A 27,458-nucleotide genomic window follows, 5' to 3' on the forward strand; every position below is an offset into this window, starting at 1 on the left:
TGAAGGATTACAAGTACCAGTATATGGTCACCCGGAAAATGGGACAGGATATCTCTGAGATCAATTTAATAGACAGCAATATGTTTTTTTTCATTGCAATGCTCCAAACAAACAGCTTTTTGTTTTAAACAGACACTATGTAATTTAATAATCTGTATGCTTACCAGTCACAAAAGTGTCATGGAGCTTCACTCTCCCTCCTGTGGTCACATTTAGTGTTTTTTAAAAAAAATACCATATGTTTTCAGAACAGATGTCTTGAGGTTCACTATACCCTTTGGAAAAAGACACAAGACGCTAGCATGTAACAGAAAATTGGATTACTGGCAGGACTGTGTTCACTGAAAATAGCTACTATCCAGTATACTAACAATTAATAATAATTTATAAATGCCTGTATATTATTTTAGTTGTTTGTACTCCACATTGCATGGGTTCTGTGAATTCATTGTGGGATATCAATTATAATCTTATTTTAATTGTGGCGCTGTTTATTTTACTTTAACACCAGGCTTTCATACTTCGTCCAATATGTCTGCAAAATAATAGCAGGCTATACAGAAACAAAATTGGTTAATAAATCTACTGCCTGGCACATACTTTTTTGTATCTTTATTGTGGTAAAATAAGTTATTTTTATGTTTCCAAAGAGGGCGGCTTTTCTTAGTATTCATGTTTGTCGTTCATATCCAAATATCCAGGTACAGTAGGTACACTAACCCTAACATTATTATTAATTTCTTAACAGACGCCCTTATCCAGGGCGACTTACAATTGTTACAACATATCACATTATACATTATTTCACATTATACAGATATCACATTATTTTTACATACAATTACCCATTTATACAGTTGGGTTTTTACTGGAGCAATCTAGGTAAAGTACCTTGCTCAAGGGTACAACAGCAGTGTCCCCCACTGGGGATTGAACCCACAACCCTCCGGTCAAGAGTCCAGAACCCTAACCACCCTAACCACTACTCCACATGTTGCTGCATTACTGGTAACGTTCTGTAAACTTGCCAATTTACATGATTTGTTCTGTTAATTTAAACATTTACTGCAACAAAAAACGACTGTTTGTTATTATTATTATTATTATTATTATTATTATTATTATTATTATTATTATTATTATTATTATTATTATTTATTTCTTAGCAGACGCCCTTATCCTTATTATGTTATGGTTGTACTCCTACATTTCGTTTAAGGGTTTACTGAATTAGGAATGCAACACAACTGTACAGCACAAATAATTCTCTATTTTACACTGCTTATACAAATCTGTAAAAAATGATGGAATAATGCAACAATACAATGATAACAGACTGTGACCATTCCAAAATAATGTCTGCTGGGGTTTCAATTATATATACTCTGTGTGTGTGTGTGTGTGTGTGTGTGTGTGTGTGTGTGTGTATGTGTATATATATATATATATATATATATATATATATATATATATATATATATATATATATATATATATATATATATATATATATATATATGAAGAAGAAGAAGAAGAAGAAGAAGAAGAAGAAGAAGAAGAAGTTATCTTGAAGAGAAAAAATGCAAAAAATGTTCATGACCCCCTGCTCAAGGTGTCCATAAAGAAGTCAGTTTGTACAATAGTCGTGGAAAGTGCAACCTTTGGGTGGATGTCTCCGGGGCATTCTGTGTTACAAAAATCTTGATCGGTTATTGGCTCCCTGGTTACTTTTTTCCTTTCTCTCTTTGCTCATCAAATGAAACGAGGTGAGGGAATGAGTAGCTGGAGGGAAGGGTAGAAAAAGACTCGAGAAACACCCACATTTAGCATTCAGCTGAGGTCTGGATTGAGCGAGAGGGAGACAAGGTCGCTCTCGGGATTCTCTGGAGAAAATAGGAAACAATACACATGATACAAAAGGTATGATTCTTTATGGTAATGGTGTTTATTAGTTAGGAATAACAAAAGCAATGGATGAATTGCAGCTAGCACAATTGTTTAGATCAGTTTTCTTACATTTAGCTGAGAGTAAGATTCTGAGACATTCTAGAAATCATTCCTGCCATTATATTTTGGTGCATGCGTTTATATATATATATATATATATATATATATATATATATATATATATATATATATATATATATATATATATATATATAGTCCCACTTATAAATACAGGGATAAAATGTGTACAATGGTATTCCTACTGGCTAGTCTCCCGCCTCATGAAGAACAATTGTTTCAATAACTTTTAAACGATGTTAAGTAGTGCAGAATAATGTTTTTGTATGTTTTCTGTCACAGTAGTTCAAAAAACTCTTTCAAAACGCTTTAGGTTTCAGGCTAGTAAATGCAGAGATTTACTTTTAAGTTACAAGCATTGTTTCTTGACCGCAATAATAAGAATGTAGAACAGTATGTGTATAAAATGTTTATATAACAAAAACTTTTATTGGAAACTGAAATGTTAATAAACAGTATCGAAATTATAAATATGCTACATTTAATATGTTAATTACCCCATGTGCGCAGTTACTACTTAAAGAAAGACAGCTTACTTCAAGTGATTGTTTTGTCTGGACTTGTGCTATGAACAGTTTCTGTTGATGTAAGGATATGCTTTATTTGATCTGTTGATTATAATCACCGTCTGAAAAGACTTGTTCCTATAAGTTTTACACGTACAGTGGTCTACTATTAAGACTACCTGTATCCAAATTTGGTATGCAGCTAGATGTTTCAGGGATCTACACGCGAACTGCACTTTCAAGAAGACATTTTACAGTATAAGTATACCTCCCTGGACTGCCCTGCAGACATACTTAAAAAGGAAACACTGAGCGACAAACAGGTGGGGAAAATGCTTTGTAATAAGTTAACCTTTTTTTTAAATGGTCAAATTAAAGCCCGACAGTGAATTCTGTTGTGTCCTATTGATGAATTAACTTTCTTTACCATCATCGAAATTTACATTGAAATAAATTAAAAGTATTATTTTGTCTTTCAAATTAAACGTGTTAATGCATACCTTGGTAAATGTACCCAGCTCAAATATTGCATAATTCCTTTTTCTTAAAATTAAGCATTAGCGATTGATATCAAATTGAAGAAAAATTGTACTATGTATCCAGTAAAGAACAAAATCAGGGTTCATATGCTACAGATTTTGTTCAAGTGTAAAGAAACCAAATGTTTAGAAAACTTAAATAACACAGTTATAAAACTTTATTTATGTTCTGTAACTTGGATACAACCACCCATATTATTATTATTATTATTATTATTATTATTATTATTATTATGATGATGATGATGATGATGATGATGATGATGATGATGATTTAAAAGGTGAACCGGAAGAAAAACACGGCATTGAAATATATTTTAGGAGTTTTAAACCTCATCTATATGCTTTTTTTTCCCATACAGTTATTAGGATAGGCTATTCAGAAAGAAAAGAAATGTATTGATACTTTCACAATTAAAAGGACAAGAGCAGGTTGATATCAATTAAAAGTGTTTAAAATGTCACCCCAATGGTTCAGTGGTCTAAGGAAAGTATTCCATTCAACAAGTCTGTTTACAGTTATATCCAGGTTTATCACAGTGCAATTTGCAACAGTTTTTGTGAGAGAAACAAAAAAAACCTAATATTACAAATTATGGCACATCATATAACCTTTCAAACAATCTCTGGGTTACTAGATGCATCTCTCCCAAAGTGTCCCAAAGAGTCTTCGATCAATTACAGCCGCTTGTTATCAGGACCAGCTAACCATTAAGACATCTTTTTCTTTGTCCCTTTCCATATGTATACAATGTGAAGATATTCTAGTATTAGAGCATCTCACTGTCTAATCACCACAGACTCTATCTAGACACTTTACTGAATGCTAGACACCTTGCAAAATTGATTTAAATAGCTGTTTAAACAGTACCTTCTGTATCTTTTCAGGTCTGCTGAGCACCCCACCCACACACAGTGATAAGGATGCAGGCCTTTGGGTTCAGGATAAGGACCTGGTTTCCTTTGGCCTTTTTAGCAGTGACTGCCCACTTTGCCAGCCAGACTCGGGGTCAAGGTAATTAATAGGAATAAAAATGACAAATTAATGGTTACAAATCTCTCTGATGTGCAGATGTGACCACACCCTTTTACATACTGCTCTGCAGTCAACTGAACATTTTCAATTTTTTTAAATTCACTGATAAAATGAGGATGGGGGGTGGGGGTGGGGGCTCCTGAGTGGCGCATCCCGTAAAGGCACTCCGCGTGGAGTGCAGGATGCGCTCTATAGCCTGGACATCGCCGGTTCAAGTCCAGGCTATTCCACAGCCGACCGTGGATGGGAGTTCCCAGGGGGCGGCGCACAATTGGCCAAGCGTTGCCCGGGGGGAGGGTGGACTATATCGGCCAGGGTGTCCTCAGCTCACTGCGCACCAACGACCGCTGTAGTCTGGACGGGCTCCTGCAGGCTTGCCTGTAAGCTGCCCGAGAGCTGCGTTGTCCTCCGACGCTGTAGCTCTGGGTGGCTGCATGGTGAGTCCGCAGTGTGAAAAAAAGCGGTCAGCTGACGGCACACGCTTCGGAGGTCAGTGTGTGCTCGTCTTCACCCTGCTGAGTGGTAGCGGTGAGCTGAGCTTAAAAAAAATAGTTGGCCATTCTAAATTGGGAGAAAATAATAAAAATAATTGGCAACGACTAAATTTATTTTAAAAAAAAATGAGGGAGGGGGATCCATTGGAATTGTATTATTATTATTATTATTATTATTATTATTATTATTATTATTATTATTATTATTATTATTAATAATATTATTATTATTATTATTATTATTATTATTATTATTAGTAGTAGTAGTCATAGTAGTAGTAGCAGTAGTAGTATTAATAATAATAATAATAATAATAATAATAATAATAATAATAATAATAATAATAATAATAATAATAATAATAAAAAACAAAAACCACACATGCATTAAAAAGTATTTACATATTTACTGTATGAATACCTTTTGTTTAAACAATGCTCTGTGAAATATGCTTTTTAGATACATGTTGCAGGACTATACTTTGTATTCTGTGCATGGTTTTTTAAGCTGTTTGGATGAACACATAGTTTGAAAAGGTCTCTGTGCATTTCATATTTTAAAACCTACAAACAACCTCTATTACACTAGCATGAGTAAAGTGGTTAAAACAGCTCAACTCAAACCATTGACAAAGAGGCAAACAAGTAATGATGAAAAAGAGCTTTCAAAACGGGAGTAAGTACATAGAGATGGTGCCGTGAAGTGATCAAAGATAATCACATCAAAGACTGATTGAGTTATTAAGATCCGACTATGTGTTTTCATAATGAACATTAGTATTACATTGTATCATTTAACAAAAGTTAATACAATATAGTGTATCTCTAACACCTGCAGGAAGATCTATTAAAATATTACTTTACAAAACTCTGGGAAAGAGAAGAAGCTGTTTGGACCTTTAAGACTCATCCCTTCCTAGGGAATTTTACAGTAGCTGCTATAGCGTTACTGTTACCTTTAATATATTCAATATAATATAATATAATATAATATAATATAATATAATATAATATAATATAATATAATATACTTTGCAAATGGGCATTACACACATTTAGGTATTTATAAAATAAAAAGAAACATAAGTATTCAAGTAGTTAAAAGGGTTATAAATGCTCATTCTGTGAACTTGAAACAAAAAAAAAAGCAGCATTACTTTGCTTCAGGGCTGCATAGCTCTGTAAAGTCAAAGTAATATGTCTGCCAAGCCATCACTTTTTTTCCTGGAATGTTCTACTGAGTGGCTCATTTAGCTGCTGCTGCTGCAGGTCATTCAGCTGTACTGGTATGTAAAACTGCGCAACTGATGAGCAGATTGCACGACGCAAATTAATGGGTTACCTGGCTGAATTTGGACTCATATTATATGCAAGAAGTGAGATTTTGTAATCCACAGAGAATAAAATGCTACAGAATAAAGATCCCTTATCTCAGGATGGTGAGCTTGGAATCATGCGCTTGTTATTACAATACGCTCTTGTATGTGTCCCACTGTCAACTTGTATAGTGTGTAAATATATGCAGATATTTACATTACTAGACTGTCAATTTTATCTATAGTTGTAGGATGCCTTGTTTCCTTTTTTATACACCTTAATATATATATATATATATATATATATATATATATATATATATATATATATATATATATATATATATATAGTCTTGTAGGACTCAGACTCAGACTCGAGTCACAGCCACAAAAGACTCGGACTCGACCTTGTGGGACTTGGACTCGAGCTTGTGGGACTCGGACTCGATCTTGTAGGACTCGGACTCGATCTTGTGGGACTCGGACTCGACCTTGTGGGACTCGGACTCGACCTTGTGGGACTCGGACTCGATCTTGTGAGACTCGGACTCGATCTTGTGAACTCGGACTCGATCTTGTTGGACTCGGACTCGATCTTGTGGGACTCGGACTCGACCTTGTGGGACTCGGACTCGATCTTGTGGGACTCGGACTCGACCTTATAGGACTCGGACTCGACCTTGTGGGACTCGGACTCGACCTTGTGGGACTCGGACTCGACCTTATAGGACTCGGACTCGACCTTGTGGGACTCGGACTCGATCTTGTTGGACTCGGACTCGACCTTGTGGGACTCGGACTCGACCTTGTGGGACTCGGACTCGATCTTGTGGGACTCGGACTCGACCTTGTGGGACTCGGACTCGATCTTGTGGGACTCGGACTCGATCTTGTGGGACTCGGACTCGACCTTGTGGGACTCGGACTCGATCTTGTGGGACTCGGACTCGACCTTGTGGGACTCGGACTCGACCTTATAGGACTCGGACTCGACCTTGTGGGACTCGGACTCGATCTTGTGGGACTCGGACTCGATCTTGTGGGACTCGGACTCGACCTTATAGGACTCGGACTCGACCTTGTGGGACTCGGACTCGACCTTGTGGGACTCGGACTCGACCTTATAGGACTCGGACTCGACCTTGTGGGACTCGGACTCGATCTTGTTGGACTCTGACTCGACCTTGTGGGACTCGGACTCGACCTTGTGGGACTCGGACTCGATCTTGTGGGACTCGGACTCGACCTTGTGGGACTCGGACTCGATCTTGTGGGACTCGGACTCGATCTTGTGGGACTCGGACTCGACCTTGTGGGACTCGGACTCGATCTTGTGGGACTCGGACTCGACCTTGTGGGACTCGGACTCGACCTTGTGGGACTCGGACTCGACCTTGTGGGACTCGGACTTGATCTTGTGAACTCGGACTTGGACTCGATCTTGTGGGACTCGGACTTGATCTTGTGGGACTCGGACATTCGGGCTCCATGACTCGGAGATATTAACGACAAGTCCTTTTTTTATTTTCTATTACACAAGTAATATTACAGTTACTAGGAAACTGTGCACAATAAAAACCCACCCAACAAAACACTATCCAATCACTGGTTAGCCCTATTGTCTTTGCAGCCAGTCATAGTAAGAATAAGAAATTGGAAGCGAGTTAGGTTGTAGCGTAACCCCCCCCCCCCCCCCCCACATAAATCCAGCTGCAACCATCACAGTTTTTTTCCTCTTTTGCATTAAGTTTTATAAGGAATAAATAATGACAGCATGGTAAATAAGTAAGTAATTATTTGTCTTTTAATGCGCCTCTCTCTTTACTACTTTAAACCATGTTCTAATTTTTATTCCATTATGAACCTACACAAAGGGGAAATATATAAATATAATATGTTTATGTGTAAAAGAGGAAAGATAAAAAAATACATTATCTGAAATCAAATGAACTGAAGCACAGTCTCATGAATGCATCATTGTAATACAAATAATACAACATTTACTATTTAATAACACAGTATATATACAGTTCTGGCAATGTCTAAGTCAGATTGGCAGATTTTACCCGAATTGAAGTCCAAGTAGATGCTATAGTCAGAGGTGAAAGTAACTTTAATTTCTTACTGGTGTAGTCTTATTTTCAGGTACGTGTTAAAAAGTGGTACTCAGTGCATTGATTTGAGTTTGTTTCAAGGACTCGTGACTCAGACTTGGACTCGGACCCCGATGCCTCGGACTCAGACTCGACTCGAGGTTTTAGGACTTGACTACAAGTCTGATATATATATATATATATATATATATATATAAAAAAAATAAAATATGGACTGGAGAGGAGGGCTATAGTAGAAAATGATTGACCCAAGGGAAGAATACTGTTACCTATTGTTATAATGCCCAGAGCTGCAGCAGGTAACAACAGTCTTCCCGAGAGGCATTTAATTTTCTACTATGGCTGAGTCTGCAGTATATATATATTGTTAACAAATTGTAGATAACCATGTGTAGTTATGTAAAGACTACTTTGGCACACATTTTCCTGTCTGCCATATTACAACAGCACAAGACACAAACAGGTGTAGTTTGTGGGATTGTTGATATGTTTGTGATAGGTAAGGGGTTTGCTCGATGTTACATGGGAACACAGGTGATGGTTGAAAAGGAGAGGAATGGTGAAAGTGGAATGCAAGCTGTAGAGTTTTCATTGGAATAGCTTCTTGTAGTCTTCCATAAAAGTCATTTTCTCTTTTTCTCATAATCCTTATTCATAATAAATGCTTTATTAGTACCCAGAGCAGATGTATATATGTTTTAAGTTTAAAGTGATAGGATGTAATAACGATTTTCAAACACGGTTGTGCTACTGTCCGAAACATACTGTATATATCTGGGCTTTAGTTTCAGTAAATGACTGAAGATAGTTTTATAACTATGTACTTCTGACACCCATTCTTCAAATAATTTAACAGAAGACTTGAGTGCTGTCAAGTGGACTATAAAGAGATTAAATTCAATCTTTAATCCTTAATAAAAATGTTGAAACAACTAAATGAACAAATAATCACCAAAGAAAGAGAACATTGCCTGTCATGTAACATTCTTGACTGTCTTTATCCTATATAATGTAGTTGGTATATATTCTTTTTAAAAGTCTATAAATTCCAGTGGTGTTTGATGGTTTGTCTAACATTTTATATGCCTTATAATTGTTTCAGTTTATTACCTTTTTGTGCGTGACTGATTCACTTATTAATGACTCACCTCTTTTTTCACAGTTGCTTCTCCAACAAGACTACAATTTAATGTGCTGTCTGAAGACAGTGTACAGATTAGATGGAAAGCCCCAAGAGGGAGAGTTCAAGGATATAAATTAAGTGTAACCCCAGTTAGAGGTAAGGGTATTTCCAATACATTCACAGTGATCTTTCTTTGGCAATCATTTAGGCATGAGTCCCACCTGCTACGCCATTCTATACTATCTCAATATTGAAGCACTACAACTCAGAACCTTTTTTTTTATTGTTAGACATTCTAGAATGCTGTGTGGTGGTGCCTGCAGGTGAAGCTTCCTGATTGGTAGATGAAAGTTCTGTAGTTTCTAAAGAATATAACAGTTATTCTGGTTTTTGTAGATGTTGTATTGGCAGCACTAAAAACAAAAAAAAATACTGCAAACATGATTTTGCCCACATTTGCCTGCCAGAGGGTGTGGGGTCAAGGGTCAGTGTGTGGGGTGACTCAATCGAAGTGCTCACCCAGTCCTTGCTGTCCATCAAGGTGTCAGTTAGTTTCCATTCCAATTGTGTTTTTAGATGTGAATCCTACTAATACTACAAGAAGCATTTTTACTTAAATAGCTATTATTTTATTGCACTGAACCAGAGACACATTGGTAAGTTACGATATCTCATTGTCAGCCCATTGAGGTATTATGCCCTACTAACTACAAACATCTGGCTAAACTAGGTAGTTTGTCTCTCTGTTTTGCCTCAGTTGCTTTAACCATGAACGCAAATGTTTTCCATTTAAGCATTTTTGGGTTATTCAGGCTGTCACTAAAGTTATTTACAAGAGAGACATTCTTTTGTCCCCCCTGTCTTATTGTCAGAGTGGTTTAAGCATTGCTGTAACTCGGCTGACACTAAATAACGTTTCTTGCGCAGTGTGTGTTATTTGTTTGCAGTAACTGCCCTCTGAAAAAACTCTTTCTTTGAAAAGGGACCTTCATTCCTTTGTTAGAAACCTCAACAGTTACTAAATACAGATATACACAGTTTTTATTTAAAAAGACAATGTACTACACAAATATACATTTAAAATGTAGTCTTCATCAAGTCTTCATGAAGCAGTTACCACATTAAGCGCCACATCCCACATCCTTATGCATACGTCACAGTGCACATTGTAATATAACATTAACATTAACCATAATGGAATAATGTATCAGGTTGATCAACATCATGCCCTTATGTACTTTATTAACACTTTGCTGTTTATTTCATGGGCAATGTATCATTTAAAGTTTACCTATGCTCCATAACATCTTTATAGCTCTGTAGCACTTTAGTACAGTAAGTGCGATACATCTTGCTACCCTTACACTAACATAATGTTTTATATAATGCTCTCTTTTTTATAGTAGCCAAGCATTGGTGTTGTATTTATTTAATTTGAACATAATGCTCATCTTTTCAGTTGCTTATCCAAATGGTCTAGGCGTCAGATTTATAGCAAGCAGGCAGACAAAGGGCCATCAAGAGCTCTATCTACTGTTCCAAAAACCCCAACTAAACCATTTAGCAATGTGTGTCATGACAAGAAGTCTGGTTTCAATCTGCATTACTGGCTGCCAGCAAAAAAATGGCTGATAAGAGGGGAAGAGAAAATCTACATGTAAAGTTCTTAATTGGATTACAGGCTATACATGCCCATATGTTTTCAATTTGGAAACTGTATCCAGTGGTTTGGCTACTGTGTACATTAGTAAAGTGGTGACTGTGCAGGAGAAAATAATTTTCACCCAAGAATAAAAAAAGAATAATAGATTGTCACCCAAGAATAGTAAGGAAATTGTTTTACTCATTGTGTTTTGCTTTAAAGCAGTAATAAAATATCACCATGTCTTTTTTTTTTTTTATCAGACAGACATTGACACAAAAACCAGAAAACAAGAAACAGAAAAATCAGTGTAAAATATTATATGTAATTTACCTGAAGATGGTGTAATCAGCAATTAGATCTATTCTATTTTGACTTTATAAAAATATAGCTGTTGTTCTTGATATGCCAATGGAAATGTGTAATTAGTTCCCTATTTCAATTGACCTATATGGCTCTGGAATTTAGGCCTTTATAGTAAATAAAGTTGGCTTCACATTGTTCTCACCTGGGTTTTTGAGAATAAAATCCATCACATGGTTTAAAACTAATCTGTCTGGTTCATTTAGGCAAAATCATTTAGACAAGGCTAACTTCAAGACACAAGCCCCCAAGAAAGCTTTAATGCCATAGATAATCTAGCCTAGTGGTCAGGGTTTAAAGACTTGAAGAGTCTTCGTTCATGCCATTGCTTGTACTGTACGGAACCTTCACAATCATTTTTTTTCCTTCTGATATTTCTGCAGTCTAACCCCATGTATAAAACTGAGTCAGGATCTATATGTAAAGTTTTACTTTTGACACAGTCAAATTCTTTATTCCTTTAATCCTTTCTGTGCTCTTAAGTAAGCAGACTGATGAGCTATGATGATGAACCACACATGGAAAGGATTATGCCCTATTGTCATTAGAGGTACCCAAAAGCATGGATAGAATTTTATATTTAAAAGAGAAACCATACCATTACAAATCATGTGTTTACAATATATAACCCCCATGGTACCACAATTACATTTCAAATAATGGCTGATATTCATTAAACTGTTTCTTTTGTTTTTAAAATATTTCAACAGCTGTCTAAAACAATTAAAGATTTATGAATCGGGCACAGTATGATATAAGACATCTTATGGGTTTTGAGATTTAGATGTGGTCTAGATGTGAAGAGACAGACAGATTTTTTATTTTTCCCAATCTATAAAATGGCAATACAGGTTATCAGCATGCTGTTAATGTAATATGAAGAACATATACCTTATGGTAACACTTTCAAAGGATTTAGAAACTGTTTATGTGTATAAATGGTTGCTAGTTTAATTTATCATAAAATATGTGATGAGGTATCATCATTATGGATTAGCTACAGGAGAATGAATACATAGCAATATGAACCTTCCTTTTTGCAGGCTTAAAGAAAAGTTGGGCTTTTTTCCAGATCTAGGAAATTGCCCTTTTAAGAATTGGAGCTATACTGGTAGATTTGTTCTCATAATTGGTTTCAGTGATTATGTTTCTGATATCTTTAAATCCTTTTCCAGACATTTGGTTCTTAAGTGTTTTTCTTAGTTGCCATTACGCTTTCCAGTAACTTTTGGAGAATGAAGCATGTCTTTGTTCCTGATGAACATTGTACAGCATTTATAGCATTTTTGTCTTCAAAGTAACATTCCAGTAAAAACATTCTAGGCAGTTATATTACTATGATTAGCCTGAAACTGACTATAATCCTTTACAGTCCGAGCTCATCCGTAAATAAACATCTCTCTTTTAATTAATAACAACAGGATTCCTTTTATGATACTTGTAATGTGATTTTTTTCCTTTATAATATTAAAAAACTCCTTTTAATTACACAAAAATATTCCTGATATTCTGTGTAATGCATACATTTAGCATTATTACTGGCACTTCAAGCAATAACAATCATCCCTGGAAATCCTATGTTTAACCTGTAGGAATCATAGGTGTTTGCAATGCAGATGCAGACAAAGCAAAGGACCATCAAAAGCTATAATTTTGGGCTGCTTTTGTAATTGGCAGTTTATTTGTTTTAAGTACATCACTCTCAATGCAGAAATGTTCCTTCATAGTCCATAGACATAAGTATTCAACATTATTTATGCAGTGTGATCCTGCAAGTTATTCTAGTATGCCTAACATATGAATGTGAGTAAAACAGTCGCCATCAGTCTGTGTATGCCACTGTAGTATAGTCCAATTCTGCAAAAAAATTGATAATTATGTATAGTGCCATATGCGAGTGGATATTTTTGTAACTTGTCCTATTAACTTGTAGGGCTTTGGAAATTGTTTGGCATTTGATGTGGGGGTTAAAATTATTTAGATCCACCATAAAAGAAGGCCTCAGTTATTAAAGACAAAAATGCAGAATTCTTTGTTAAGTTTTGTCTGTTACTTTAATTACAGGTGGAAAAACACAGGAATTAAGCCTCCAGAAAGGTGATAACACTGCAATTATTCAGGGTCTCATTCCAAACCTGGAATACTCAGTAAATGTTATTGCGATAAGCCGAAACCAAGAAAGCGAACCTGCGCAAGGGAAATTCACAAGTAAGTATCTTTAGTTTATTGGAGAGGAGTTTTAAATCTTTTTTGTTTTTTTAAACAGTGAACAGTAAAAATGTCAAAGCATTTTTCAGTGGAAAGTAAGGCTATTTTTCGTGTGTCCTGGATTCACTTCCCTAGTTCCCTAACATTGTGTCTTTTAAACTCAGAGACCATGTTAATACAGCTGCTCTGCAAAACTATGTTCACATCAAGGGAATTCATTTTTTCTATACGATTTTAATGAAATGAATAATTTTTGCAGCTATTTACTGCTATACGTTAAAGGTAGGTGTAGGCTTGGCATGAACCTCAGGCCTATCAGGAAGTGTAATAACTATTTAAAAAATACAAGGGCTAAAAGTTTACATTTCCCCCTAAGTCATACAACTAATGGCGAAAGCCATGCCACTAATGGCTGACAGCTATGCCACTGACCTAGACCTAAGGGCTATGCACACCGGGAGCGAAGCAAATGACACAAATACAGCACGAGTGCATTAAAAAAAAACTGTAGCTAGTCATGAAAAGAAAATACTGTCTGCTTTTCCTTCTTTTGTGGAGACCAAATAAAATAAATAAAACAAAGAAATAGTCTGGGTACACCACACACTAAAAAAAAAAGACATTTAACAGTGAATGTTTATATGTGATGTGGTTTAACATGTAAATCATTCAAAAAGAATACGTCTACACATATTTCTTTGTAAATACTGAGAAAATGTGTTTAATATACTTTATTTTTTTATTGATTTTCAGTTTTAATAAAATCTTCTGTTAGTGTGTGAATGTTATTATTATTATTGGACAACATTGTTAAAACAAAGAAGCGTAATTTTACAGAAATACGAAACCAGTGTGTGGCACTCCCTTTCACTGACTAAAATTAAGGTGAAATAAAGAGACAGACATCCCATCAATTTCCAATTGTTCTGTTATTTCTTACCATATGACGTCTTTCTTTTTATAGTCTTTATAACCACTGACCCTGGCATCATAAAGGACGTTATATTTTCCGACTTTAATAATTAAATTCTCATTGAAGTCCATTTCTCTTTTATTTCTGTGTTAATTTCTGCGTGAACGAGACAGTGACAGTCCGACAGCCTCTCCTTCGATGACGTGTTGTGTACAGAAACATAGAAGGCTCGCACAGTCAAACCGTCAGTTTGAGACAACAAGGCAATTCTATGTTTGGAGTAAGGGGGGAGTTTGCGTAACAGCTACAGGAATATAGAATGGTAACGTACACCTCTTCATGGTGACCCCCCCAAAATGAAATAATACGCTTGGACAGTTGTATTGGATTTACCTCATGTATAAAGGGTTTCGCAGCCTCGCAAACAATAGCAAGCTTATGCACAACCGTGAGAATCCATTTTACGGCCGTGAGACTCTCAGAATTGTGAAAAACCTGTGCGTTTCACGGGTAAACCTTGAGGCTTGACATCCATGCTATTATGAACAAAGACTCATTGCCAACCTGAAAGAAAATGTAATTTGTTTAGGAACTAACAATAACAACACATTGTTTGCCTTAGAAAGTAATTTGAAATGCACAAAAGCTGTGTGTGGTCTTCTTGATTAACACAAAATTAGGCTCTAAAGGAATGTGTCTCATTGTTTAGTATTCAGTTGACCATGTTTGTGAAACAAATCATTTCAACCTGTGTAATGGAGATTCCTAACATCTGATAAGTGTTAACATGTGATAAAATAATTGGTTTAATGGATGTAGGAATTGTAATTTTCATATAGTGCCTGCAAAACTGAACATTACCTCAGTAATTTAAAAGAGCACGTTTCTGCCACTATATGTACTATATTGGATCTGTAGTATACATTTCTAATAATATTAATATTATTTTTTTAATTTATTTATGTAGTTCAAGTCTCAGAAGAAACCAGTGAAGAGGTGTCTTCAGATACACAGAACTTAAGGGAAGATACTGCCTCTGCAGAGAGTAACAATGAAATATTAGGAGGTAAGATTTATTTCTGTTTCTGCTGACTCAAAAGTTAAGTAAAATTAATTGTACTGTATTTTTTTGCAGAACAGTATCAAAAGGTCATGCTTAATGTTGATGCTGGAAAACATTTTTTATAAAAATATGTCATAAAAAAAGAAACTTGACCCTGTTTCAGTACAGTATAGTTTTAATCTGCAGACCTTACCAAAGCTAAAGTGATCAATTGTGGTCTAGGTAGCATAGCACTATTTGGTGGGGGTTGTTAGTAGTTTTCTCAATTCCAGAAGTAATGGATTTACAGATATTTTTAGAGTGGTTTAACTTTCAATTGTGTTATTTTCCTGATAAAAGCATTAACAAAAGCCTGTCTTCTTGACTTTTCAGTGGCATAGCTAGTTTTATCTGCATGACATTACTATGAATATTATGAACGAATCATTTTGCACCATAAAACACCCAGACAAGCTGTTCATATAAACGAAGCGTTGAAATGTCACATATGTGTGCTTTGGTCTTTATAGTTTACATACGGCAGTAGGTACTGTAATGTAATAGGAAATTAAACATCTGTAGCCTGCTGTACATTTCTTGTATTAGTGCAACTCCCACCTTCCTGGTTATTACAGGGGATCAGCTTGCTGTTGTAATAGTGATCCCATGGGAAAATGTTTCTATAACCACTTGGTAATCCCCCATTCAATTGGGAAGCCATCTCTCCAGTCATAATTTGTTCATGCAATTACTTTTGTGGTTGTTACCATCTATAATATGGATACTAAAGGAAGCTAGTCCAATTCTTTGACAGACAGTTTGACTGGAAGTCTTTATTATTGGAAATTGATCAATAATTCTGGTACCCTTCAAGTAGTGGTTTATAATACACATTCATTTTTGACTTCCAGTTGAATTTATATTTATATATTTATATTTAAATAAAAGTGAATTCCCAATGCATTCCATACTTATTTATGTTAAGATGTAATCCTCCATTCGTGTTTTAATATGTCACAGAATCACTTTGAGAAGAAAAGTGATATTTAACTTATATTGTGATGCCAATGTATTTCTTTAAAATTAGTATATCTTTCTCTCTCTCTGTAGAATCTGTGCCAGATGTTGCAGTTAACATTGTGTTTGTGGAGAGTTTGGAGCATCTCCAAAGTTCACAAACTTTCTTTTTAGAGATATTTGAATGCTAAGATAACAGAAAGGCATTGCTCCAAGCTAATCATTCATCCTAAGTAGAAGGCAGAGCAATTATGACTGCTATTTCACTTTCTGGTAACTGTTTCTTACCATGCAAGGAAAAGGTGATCTTACCTACTGTAAATAATCTGTACACAATAAAGATAAGCAGTAGCACCCTATTTTGAAGAATGAGTATTTACTATTTCAAATATAGAGTTTGGGGATTTTCACTTTACTCATGATATTCTGTTTGGTATGGTATTCAACTATTTGAAGCTTTAGAGTGAACTGTATTCTTCTCAATGAATAAGAAGTCACGCATACAATGATAGAAAGTAACTGAAAAACGTGGCAGTTTTAGCTAATTGCCTATGTTAATATATCTCAGAAGGTCAAAGGTAACCTCTGTCGTGGAGAAACCTTATCTCAAAGAATTTGTTGAAAACCGGTGGCAGTTCATACTTGCTTTGTCTAAACATGTGTTAAAAGGCCAGAAACAGTCAGGGGAAATTGCTGTCAATTGTTGTGTACCCTTACAATAGCATGAACTGAAAGAGATAATAAGCTTGGCTGACATCTGTTGTTAGTGGGAAGAATACTTGAAGGATTGGGTTAAGATAACTTGAGGAGAATGGCATTACCTAAATCCACAGATCACAAATGAGAGACAGAAGCACAGTAGCACAGAGATCACATTTAATTGAAGAGGTTTAGTACAAAGGAAAGGAAGTGTTACAAATGTGTGGTATATTACTATTACTATAACAGCGTGTTGGAATATACACAAGATAATAAATAAGGTTTAGGTATATGTGTGTATTTTCTTTATAAGGATCATGGGCTAAACAAGTGAATCCGGGTCAGTCAAAGATTTAGAAGCAAAATCTAAATTTTGGGTTTTGCTCAGTAGTAAATAAATTAGTAGAATTAAACCTTTGCTGGTCTAAAACACATATCTTATCATGTTCAATTTTTATGAAGCTCTCCTAGTTCAATCATTAAACGTCTGTGTACAGTATATATAAATATTCCCTTCTGACTACAAATACTATACATTCCATACAGAAACTGATCTTCTCTGAGTCAAGGGCCAGTAGTTAGAAACTGGGCTTATCAAGTTTGACTTATCATACCCCCATACTGTTTCTTAGCTCAGAATTCCCTAATAAATACATTTCTATTTACCATACTTTATGTGCAGTTTGAATTCACATGACATACAAGTATAACCGTTTTTTTATTTATTTCATTTTCAGTGTTTAATTTTTAAATGTTGGATTTTTGTTAGTGGCCAAACCTCTGTGTAAGTGCAGAACTCATCGTGGTTAATAGAAGAACAGAATGCAAAAACATAAATAAAAAATGCTCAGTCCAGAAATTATGTTCTGATATTTTTGTAGTATATGGAATCACAAAACAGGTAGCGATTTGGTTGTGGCTGGCAGGAATTACTGACAGAAAGAAAATCCCTTTTGCAGTTAGGTGAAGGATAGATGGCTGAGTCAGTTTTAAGACAGTTGTTCACACTTGTAAAATACCTTTGAATTGTCGTCATTACACCCTGACACTGCAGGGCTTTTTGACTGTAAATCCTTGTCTGCCTTGATACCTCAAGGGCATGCAGGTGGAGTAAGAGCCTGGCTGATGTGTCTGACATGTGTAAAATGCATGAACAAAAATAATGTTAGAGGAGGGCTAACCAAGGGTTAAAAATCCATATTATATATTGGCACTTAAATATAAACAGAATAAAACAATGTAAAATGTTTTCTTTTGCATTATAGGGCTAGATCTAGGTCTTGTTCATGGGGTCTGTAGAATTGACCTTTCAGCTTGGTAACCTACTCTGTCACATGCATAGTAACAAAGATCTCTGTAAAATCCCTTATACAAAAGACTAGCCAGTTTAAAGTTATACCAAACACTTGGAGATTTCCTGAAGGCAAACTGTCAGAGCAGGGTTTCAAGCCCCAGTTTATAAATCCTACAAAACTGTGTGCCAGTTTAAAAAAACAGGGCTCAAACATTTCTCACATTTACGTTGTTTGGAAGTGAGACAGCAGCCTTGCAAAGTATGAAGGTAGTAGGTCTATAAAATGTATGAACTGTGAACTCTTATTTTATTTTTACAGCTGCAGTGGTTAATGTACTTGTCACAAATGTGTTCTTAATCAGGTCACTTAAGACCTAATAAATGAGTCAATGGCTATTAGTTCCGTAACACAGAGCATTAAAACACTCTCTGGAGGCTGGCAACCGGTTGAGATAGAGGGCAGCAATGTTTTCTTTGTGTCTGTCAATGCAAAGGGGAAACCTAAAGAGGCAATTATATTTAGGACAACATTATGTTTCCAATTTACCTTCCTGGCATTCTTTTTAACATTCTTTCATACTGGCTAAAAGTGCTGACATAAGGACCAGCTAGGACCCCAGTGAACTAGTGACAAGACTGTAGAATAGTAAAATGTGTATAATAACAGCAGCATCAGCACTGAATAATATACAGTGTTATCAATTACCAGTAAATGGACGCAAATTCAGGAAACACCTGACCTAAGAGAAGTTTTAATGTGAGACTAATGGAAAGGGGTTCCTTGGAAGATACCTGTTCACAGCTGCAGGCAGGTCATTAACTTTGGGCTGATTTGCAGAGTTGTTGGAGTTGCAAATGTGATGTTATGTCAGTAAGGGAAATGGTTATAAAAGAGCAACACAAAACATTTGATAATGGCATATTATACTTTCTACACAGATTGGATAAAATCTGATTTGACCCTCTTATTGGGTTCTTACACATATAGCTTCAAGTCTTAGTCTAACTAAAGATTCTCCACCATGCATACAAACTATTTTTATATATACTGTAGAGTAGCACTCATATTATGGTTTGATCATCTTTTAACTTGTAAAAAGGCATATTATTTATTTTAAAACTATGATACTCAATTTTATTTATTAGCTTCCAAAAGAATGATAACTTCAGATATCAGTGCCTGCAGTGGGTATCAGGTGCATTTTTTTATGATGTTTTACTTAGATATATAATAATATTTGAAAAAGTAATCTTTATTGCCAATGCAGATGTCTTGTGAGTATTTTATTCGCTACACAAGTGATTAAGTGCCTGCATATGGCTCTTCAATAAACTTCAGTATTTGACAAACTGTCAATGTGATCCAGGCAATCCTAAATCATTTTTCTTTTGACAAATTGAATTGTGTAATTATGTACAGTACAAGACCCTGTATAATTATTTTGAGTAAAGTTAGCACAAAAGGGTGTCACTTAGGTTAGAGAGAGGACTAAAATGGTGATGTTGAACATTATCACTGCAGACAGTTAAAACCGCAGGTTGGCAGGAAGGACATTGTGATTGAAGACATGACAAAGGAAAAAAGCTAGGGTCAGCATATACTGTTGTTGGCATTGAGTGGAGATATTTAATTAGAGAGGCCAGCTGTTTGTGTTCTTTGAGAAATCAGTTCTACACGCTGAGATTAATAGACATGTATAAAAAAAAAGTCTTGAGAACAGTTCGACACCAAACCTCCCGAACTTTAAAAGCCATTCCTCCAGCAGGAAAGAAAGGTTGCTTTGAGTTCTGTATAGATGTATTCATGGTTAATTAAATAGGAAATGAGGAGCTGTCCAATTAGAGGCCCCAAGTTTAACAGGAGATTTATGATTCTGGCCTTTTCATTTCATGGACAACACATTGTTCATTTATAACAGTTTTTTTTTTGCATCCATAAATTTTTATTTCAGTCACAATTGGGTCCAAAACTTATTTATTATTTAGCCATTTAGCAGACGCTTTTGTCTAAAGCGACTTACAGAGACTTGGGGGTGAGCGATGCATCACAACTGCTACTGCAGAGCCACTTACAATAGGACCTTGGTTTTATGTCTCATTTAACCAATGCTCTTTGAAAAGAATAGTATATAAAATACTATATAAAATACAGGATGTAACATTTGTCAGGAATTCTTACTGTTGAATGGATATGCTTAAAACAGGTTTATACAGGAGGGTCAGGACTTGGATGGGACTACCCTAAAGTTGAGTGTCACACACGGAGTAGCACCAAATTAGGAGCACACATTACTTCAGCATTAAGACACTTGAAAGACATCATTGTGGCCAGATAATTGACCATGGTGGCAAGTTAAGCATGTCGAAGTAGAGCTGAAGGCGGTTAACGAACCAAAAAGTTAATTTCCATGCTCATATGCCAGCTTCAGTTGGTCTTACTGCTGCTTTTGAGAATGGGTTATATTGTTTTGATTGTTATTTTGCTTAGGATTTTAAGTGTAGCAGACAACTACCACAGGAATTAAATTATTTGGATAGATTGTTTGCACAATATATGTTTTCTTTAAACAGTCAATGAAAAAACTGTAGCATTAAAGTATACAAAGTCAAAAAGGCCTAGCTTGTCTTTTTAACTAAGCAAAGATTGGTCAGTTTGATAACACAAAAGAGTTACCCATTAATTCAAAATGTGTCTTTGTGTATTAATACTGTGACGTAAGAAAACCCTAACAACTACAACCATGTCTGTTCTGTAAAGACACAAACAAACCCCACAAAACAACCACTTCCTCAAAGTGTTTTATAAAATGTGTGTTTATAAATACAAGTAACTAATTGTCAATTTTACTGCGAAGTTCAATATTTTACTGCTCTATAAATGTCCCTTACTGTACTGTGCACTATGCTGAATTAAAAACATGTTTTCAGGAATAATACACATTTAATATTTGTTTTGCTTATTCTTCGTCCTTTTTAAAATGTATTTGTATAGTTTTTAACAAGACAAGGGCTGGACCAGGTTAAAAACACTAATTAAAAATAGCAGTTTTCCATAAGGGGAGAGTTTATCTTCAGTTTTTTAAAGAATTCAGGCCCAGATGCATTTTTGCGGATTAGTGAGTAATTGAAGAAAGAAGGAGAAGGTCTTACAATAGACTTATTTTCCAAAACAGCATGGGTGCTAGATGGTATTTCACTTCACACTGCAATATCCCAGTGTGTCGTCTACAGTGATATCAGGTGATGTGTCAAAAACAAAGCCCTCTCCATATTCACTAAATTAGTATTCCACCAAAAACCTAGTTGATGTATCTGAGAAAACTAAGTACACAATATTTTTGCTAAATGATACAATTTCCTATTTCTTTAATTTAATAATGCAGGTAGAAAAAAGAATGATATGATATTTTGTGTTATCTGTATATTCATGAGATATCTAAGGAGGTCAATTCATGACTTGAAAAGGAGGGTAAGCTTGTGCTTAAAAATCAGGCCTGACACTAAATATTGTATGAAAAACAGGTCCTGTCAAAATGCTGTATATTAAAAAAAAGACCTGTGGATGCTACCCAACAATACTAATTTATAGTGTTTGTTGTTTTTGCTGTTTTGTGTCACATTGTACCAAAAGTTTGTACTACATAAACTTCATGAATTGTAAATGCGGTCTGTGGTGGTTTAAATTAAAGACAAAATAGTCTGTATTATATATACTCTATTATATGACGAGCGGTAGGTAACTTAGAACTAAAGCTGATGATAGCCATTTTTAACAGAGACATAAATAAGTTGATGCTGGTTTGTGTATGAAAAAATCTTTCAGATTAATTGGTTATTTTATTGTATTTAGATAGTTGGGAAAACAAACACCATGCTTGGATGGTTATACTTCTAGAAGACACTTGAATAGCGTGCATAAGGGTGTGATAATGACATCATATAATGGTGTATACTGAATATTGTTTCACGCTGGCTCATTGGTTGTTTATTGTATTGAAGTGCCATACAATATCAATTGCTATGGTGATAGAGCTGTAGCTATTTTGGAGGTTCTGTGTAAGAGATGTGATTACAGCATTTGCTCTGATTTTGCTCAGATCACAGTATAGTAAAAAAAAGCCTGTAATCCTCAGAACCCCAGAAATTGCATGGGGTTTTTTCAGAGTACTGTATTACGTTTCAATGTGACAGGTGAAGCATTCTAGTGCAACACCACAGAGTATGTAAGGGTAAGATCTTTTCCATATGTCCTTGTCATTCTTTTTATTCTTGCTGTGGCAAACTTTGAAATGTAAAAGTGCGTTATAGCTATATGCTTTAAGTTTTTCAGTGTGATCTTGTAAAATGGGCATTATTCAAAGGGCAAAGAAACACAGACAGTTTTGGCCCAGGATCTTGTCTTCCGGGCCTCTGGAAGCCAACCTCAATTGAGATGTGATCTCTAACACCATCAGGGATCAACAAAGGCTGGGTGATGAAGCATCAAGAAAGGAAGATGCAGAGGACAGAAAGAACTTCAGAAATGTTTTGAAATGTATTGAAGCAGTAGTTTAACCAACAGTGATAGCTAAGCGAAGGTCTTCAGTTGTTTTACTGCCATAATGGTACCTGATCTTTGAAAATGCCTTTTTATTAAGACATAACACCAAAAATGGGTGCTCAAACTACACCCGCAACTAAATAATTATTCAGAAGTTTGTAGCTCTAAAGCAAGTACACTGCTGAAAATGTATTTTCACATGGAGCTTAAAATTATTTGTAGTACCGGTAAGTGTTTTATATGTTTTATATCAACACAAAAGATTGAATACATTAGCACTCCAATGTAGAAACACCGTAGACATAATAAATAAATTATCCACTGATGGACTTTGGTATAAAGTTGTAGGTGTGTATATGTTGATAGGCAATTTTCATTCAACAGATTTGTTGTTGTAAAAGTCTAATCCTTTAACATATCATGTGATGGGATTTTCTTGATGTATACACTGCAGCACATATGTTTCAAAGCTTGATACTTCAATATTTAATCACAGTCATCCAAGCAGTTTGTGGAAGTCTAAGATGTCTGAAATTAACAATATATAATACCTAATGACAACATGCACTTATATGTGTTACATATTCATTTTCAATTCACATTTTTCAGACATTTGTTTTTTCAGTACGTGAACACTTACAGTGAGCGATCAGTTTCTAGCTGAAGTCTACAAGCCAATAAGGTTCTTTTAATCTCTTTTTCACTGATTTAACTGACTGTTATACTGGAATCTTTTGTCCACGGACTGATTGCATTTGATGTGTTCACCAGCCTTATCATTAGTAGCCCTATAGCTTTAACCTCCCCTTTCATTTGGAACAGATGTTGTGGAGGCTTTTTGTTGAGTGCAGACCAAAAGCCAAGGGGAGAAGAAAAAGAATAAACTTGGCTTTAATCTTGTACTACTGAACATTAGATCCTGGGAGATTGTTGGCTTCAAAAGCATTCATGTGAACTACTTTCTTTGAAGGTGTTTCTTTGACATGCAAATCTTCTTTCTTAAGTGACTTCCGTTTAATAATAGCATGAACACACAAATACCATGTCTTGACTGGCTAACAGGAAATAATAAAGTGCAGGTTCTACTTTTATAATGATCTTGAACCGCAAAGAACTTGAATAAGTTTACTAACTGTTGACAATAACACAAATTAAAAACTGGTTGTGTGTGGGGTTTCCTTGAGTTAATGGTGAGTTCTTGGAGCAGCATATGCTGTCTGCTGGCTCTGCATTTTTATATCAGACATTAAATAAAAAATAAGCAGATTTTTAGTAATAACGTGCAACAAATGTATGTTTATGAAATGGTTTAGTCTTAAAGTTATAGAAAATAAATGGTTAGTTATTACCTAAAATCTAAAATAATGTGCCATGTCTCACAGTTTGGAATAATGTCAAATAGATCAAGTAATTCACTTTCAATAGGTATGGGATATAAACTATAGTAGTAGCCTTATAAGACACAACAGTATGGGTTTAGCAATTATTATTATTTATTTCTTAGCAGACGCCCTTATCCAGGGCGACTTACAATTGTTTGAAGATATCACATTATACATTATTTCACATTATTTTACATACAATTACCCATTTATACAGGTGGGTTTTTACTGGAGCAATCTAAAGTACCTTGCTCAAGGGTACAACAGCAGTGTCCCCCACTGGGGATTGAACCCACGACCCTCCGGTCCAGAGTCCAGAGCCCTAACCACTACTCCACACTGCTGCCCCTGTAGCAATGGACTACAGTACATACAGTGAAGCACGTTTAATGTCACTCTTGTTAACGTCACATGCTGCATGTTATCAACACATTGAAATGTCCTGGACCACAATATATTAGCTCCTGATCTAGTCACTTCAGTTAGTATCACACTCCACTTAACATTAATCGTTTTTCAGCCATGTAACTGATTTGCACCCCATATAACCCTTTAATATGATTGCAAACTGCCTATATGTATATTGACCCTTTTTGTCTATGATGCTACATGATCACCTTTCTGTGACAAGCAGCAACTACTGGCTGTTCTAACTTGGTGTTTAGTTTTGTAAGCATTCAAAAAAAATTGCAATACAACAAAACTCTTACTGACACATTTCAGCAACCACTTTGGGAAATGTGAGTATAGGGCCCACACGTAAATAAGTTGCTGTTGAGGATTTTTGAACATTTATTTGTCATAACATTATTACTGAAATAAAAAATGCAAATAAAGAAACCATATAAGACGGTTTACATGTAAGTAATGAAAGTTGTATCCTGGGATATACAGACGTGCTCAAATTTGTTGGTACCCCTCCACAAAAAATGAAGAGTGCACAATTTTCTCTGAAATAACTTGAAACTGACAAAAGTAATTGGCATCCACCATTGTTTATTCCATATTTAATAGAAATCAGACTTTGCTTTTGATTTTTTATTCAACATAATATTGTAAATAAGGAAACAAATGAAAATGGCATGGACAAAAATGATGGGACTGCTAATCTAATATTTTGTTGCACAACCTTTAGAGGCAATCACTGCAATCAAACGTTTTCTGTAGCTCTCAATGAGACTTCTGCACCTGTTAACAGGTAGTTTGGCCCACTCTTCCTGAGCAAACTGCTCCAGCTGTCTCAGGTTTGATGGGTGCCTTCTCCAGACTGCAAGTTTCAGCTCTTTCCATAGATGTTTGATAGGATTCAGATCAGGACTCATAGAAGGCCACTTCAGAATAGTCCAATGTTTTGTGCTTATCTATTCTTGGGTGCTTTTAGCTGTGTGTTTTGGGTCGTTATCCTGTTGGAGGACCCATGACCTGCGACTGAGACAGAGCTTTCTGACACTGGGCAGTACGTTTCGCTCCAGAATGCCTTGATAGTCTTGAGATTTCATTGTGCCCTGCACAGATTCAAGGCACCCTGTGCCAGGCACAGCAAAGCAGCCCCAAAACATAACCGAGCCTCCTCCATGTTTCACTGTAGGTATAGTGTTCTTTTCTTTGAAAGCTTCATTTTTTCGTCTGTGAACATAGAGCTGATGTGACTTGCCAAAAAGCTCCAGTTTTGACTCATCTGTCCAAAGGACATTCTCCCAGAAGGATTGTGGCTTGTCAATATGCATTTTAGCAAATTCCAGTCTGGCTTTTTTATGTTTTTCTGTCAAAAGTGGAGTCCTCCTGGGTCTTCTTCCATGGAGCCCACTTTCGCTCAAAAAGCGACGGATGGTGCGATCAGAAACTGACGTACCTTCACCTTGGAGTTCAGCTTGTATCTCTTTGGCAGTTATCCTTGGTTCTTTTTCTACCATTCGCACTATCCTTCTGTTCACTCTGGGGTCGATTTTCCTCTTGCGGCCGCGCCCAGGGAGGTTGGCTACAGTTCCATGGACCTTAAACTTCTGATTTCCATTACACGAGAGTAGATGTTAAAACTTCATGCTGATTTGAACTCGGCTCTCGCCAAGATAAGCACCAACTAAGACGTAGCTTTACAGTAAACTAATGTGATCCATATGTGTCTCCATCCATTTACGTTTCCTTCCATATGATGATGTAGATATCCTTCTGTCTGGTGTTAATGGCTGAAGTGTAATGCTGGCTCCAGGGATCAGCTTATTTTGCCTCCCTGGCGCATCAGCACACACGACGGCTGCGATGCTGGCTCCGGGGATCAACCAAAGTGCGGCCTCCCCAGCGCATCAGCATGACAACCGTCTGGATTGAGCTAAGTAGGGTACATCTCTGGGGTTTTCAAGTGGGCACCTTCCATCCTCAGTGTTTCGTCGACTAGCCCACGACACCTCAAGAGGGCTCGACGGTGATTCTGGCGTCCCAGCATCACCCCCCTCCGTCCCCCACTCAACTCAGCCCAGCTTACTTACCTGTCCCCAGCCAGAATCTTTCCGTCTCAACCACAGCCAGTTGCTGCTCCTCTCTGCTGCTTCAGATAAGTTCTTCACTGTGCGACGCAACTCTTGGCCACTGAATCCGACGTCTCTGAGAAACCGGGTTGTAGAGTGTGCCACAAATCCTCGACAACCCACTTCCACTGGGTAAACCCGAACTCTCCATCCTCGCTGTTCCGCTTCAGTGGCTAGTTGAGCATACCGCAGTTTCTTCCTCTCATACGCCTCATCTACAGCGTCCTCCCATGGCACTGTTAACTCTACCAGGTGAACAAGGCGTGCTGATCCAGACCACAAGACAATATCTGGTCGAAGGTTAGTGGTGGCAATCTCAGGTGGAAAAATAAGCCGTTGACCAACATCTGCCAGCATATTCCAGTCTCTAGCAGCTTCCAGTTGTCCTGGGCGAGGATTGGTTTTAACACCTTTTCTTGGTGGTTGCTCTCCTGGGCGGAGGAATGTTGTCTTTTGTGTGTAATGTTTTGATGGAACAGGTGGCAACTTATTGGTCATGTTACGCTTGTCTTCCAATGCTAAGGCCAAACATCGCAGCACCTGGTCATGGCGCCAAGTAAACCGTCCTTGGCTAAGAGCCACCTTACATCCTGTCAAAATGTGCCTTAATGTTGCAGGTGATGAACACAAAGGACATGAGGGATCCTCTCCTACCCAGAGGTTTAGGTTCTGTGGTGATG

The 27,458-nt window shown here is 36.4% G+C and overlaps 1 protein-coding gene across 3 annotated transcripts in view; it reads left to right on the forward strand.

The window, feature by feature from the left end:
- Nucleotides 1-1,766: 1,766 nt before the first annotated feature.
- Nucleotides 1,767-27,458, forward strand: part of LOC117394368 (collagen alpha-1(XIV) chain-like) — an 86,640-nt gene continuing 60,948 nt past the window's right edge. For 2 of the 3 annotated variants that reach the window (XM_033992579.3, XM_033992580.3), the window contains exons 1-5: nucleotides 1,767-1,920; nucleotides 3,959-4,085; nucleotides 9,193-9,309; nucleotides 13,223-13,366; nucleotides 15,247-15,345. In XM_033992579.3, the coding sequence (XP_033848470.3) occupies nucleotides 3,995-4,085; nucleotides 9,193-9,309; nucleotides 13,223-13,366; nucleotides 15,247-15,345 (451 nt within the window). In that variant the 5' untranslated portion in view covers nucleotides 1,767-1,920; nucleotides 3,959-3,994. Of the gene's footprint in view, nucleotides 1,921-2,733; nucleotides 2,855-3,958; nucleotides 4,086-9,192; nucleotides 9,310-13,222; nucleotides 13,367-15,246; nucleotides 15,346-27,458 lie in introns of all 3 variants that reach the window. The other variant, XM_059012723.1, reaches the window with a different exon arrangement.

This window comes from Acipenser ruthenus, chromosome 3 (genome assembly GCF_902713425.1).
Source record: "Acipenser ruthenus chromosome 3, fAciRut3.2 maternal haplotype, whole genome shotgun sequence".
Lineage (NCBI taxonomy): Eukaryota > Metazoa > Chordata > Actinopteri > Acipenseriformes > Acipenseridae > Acipenser > Acipenser ruthenus.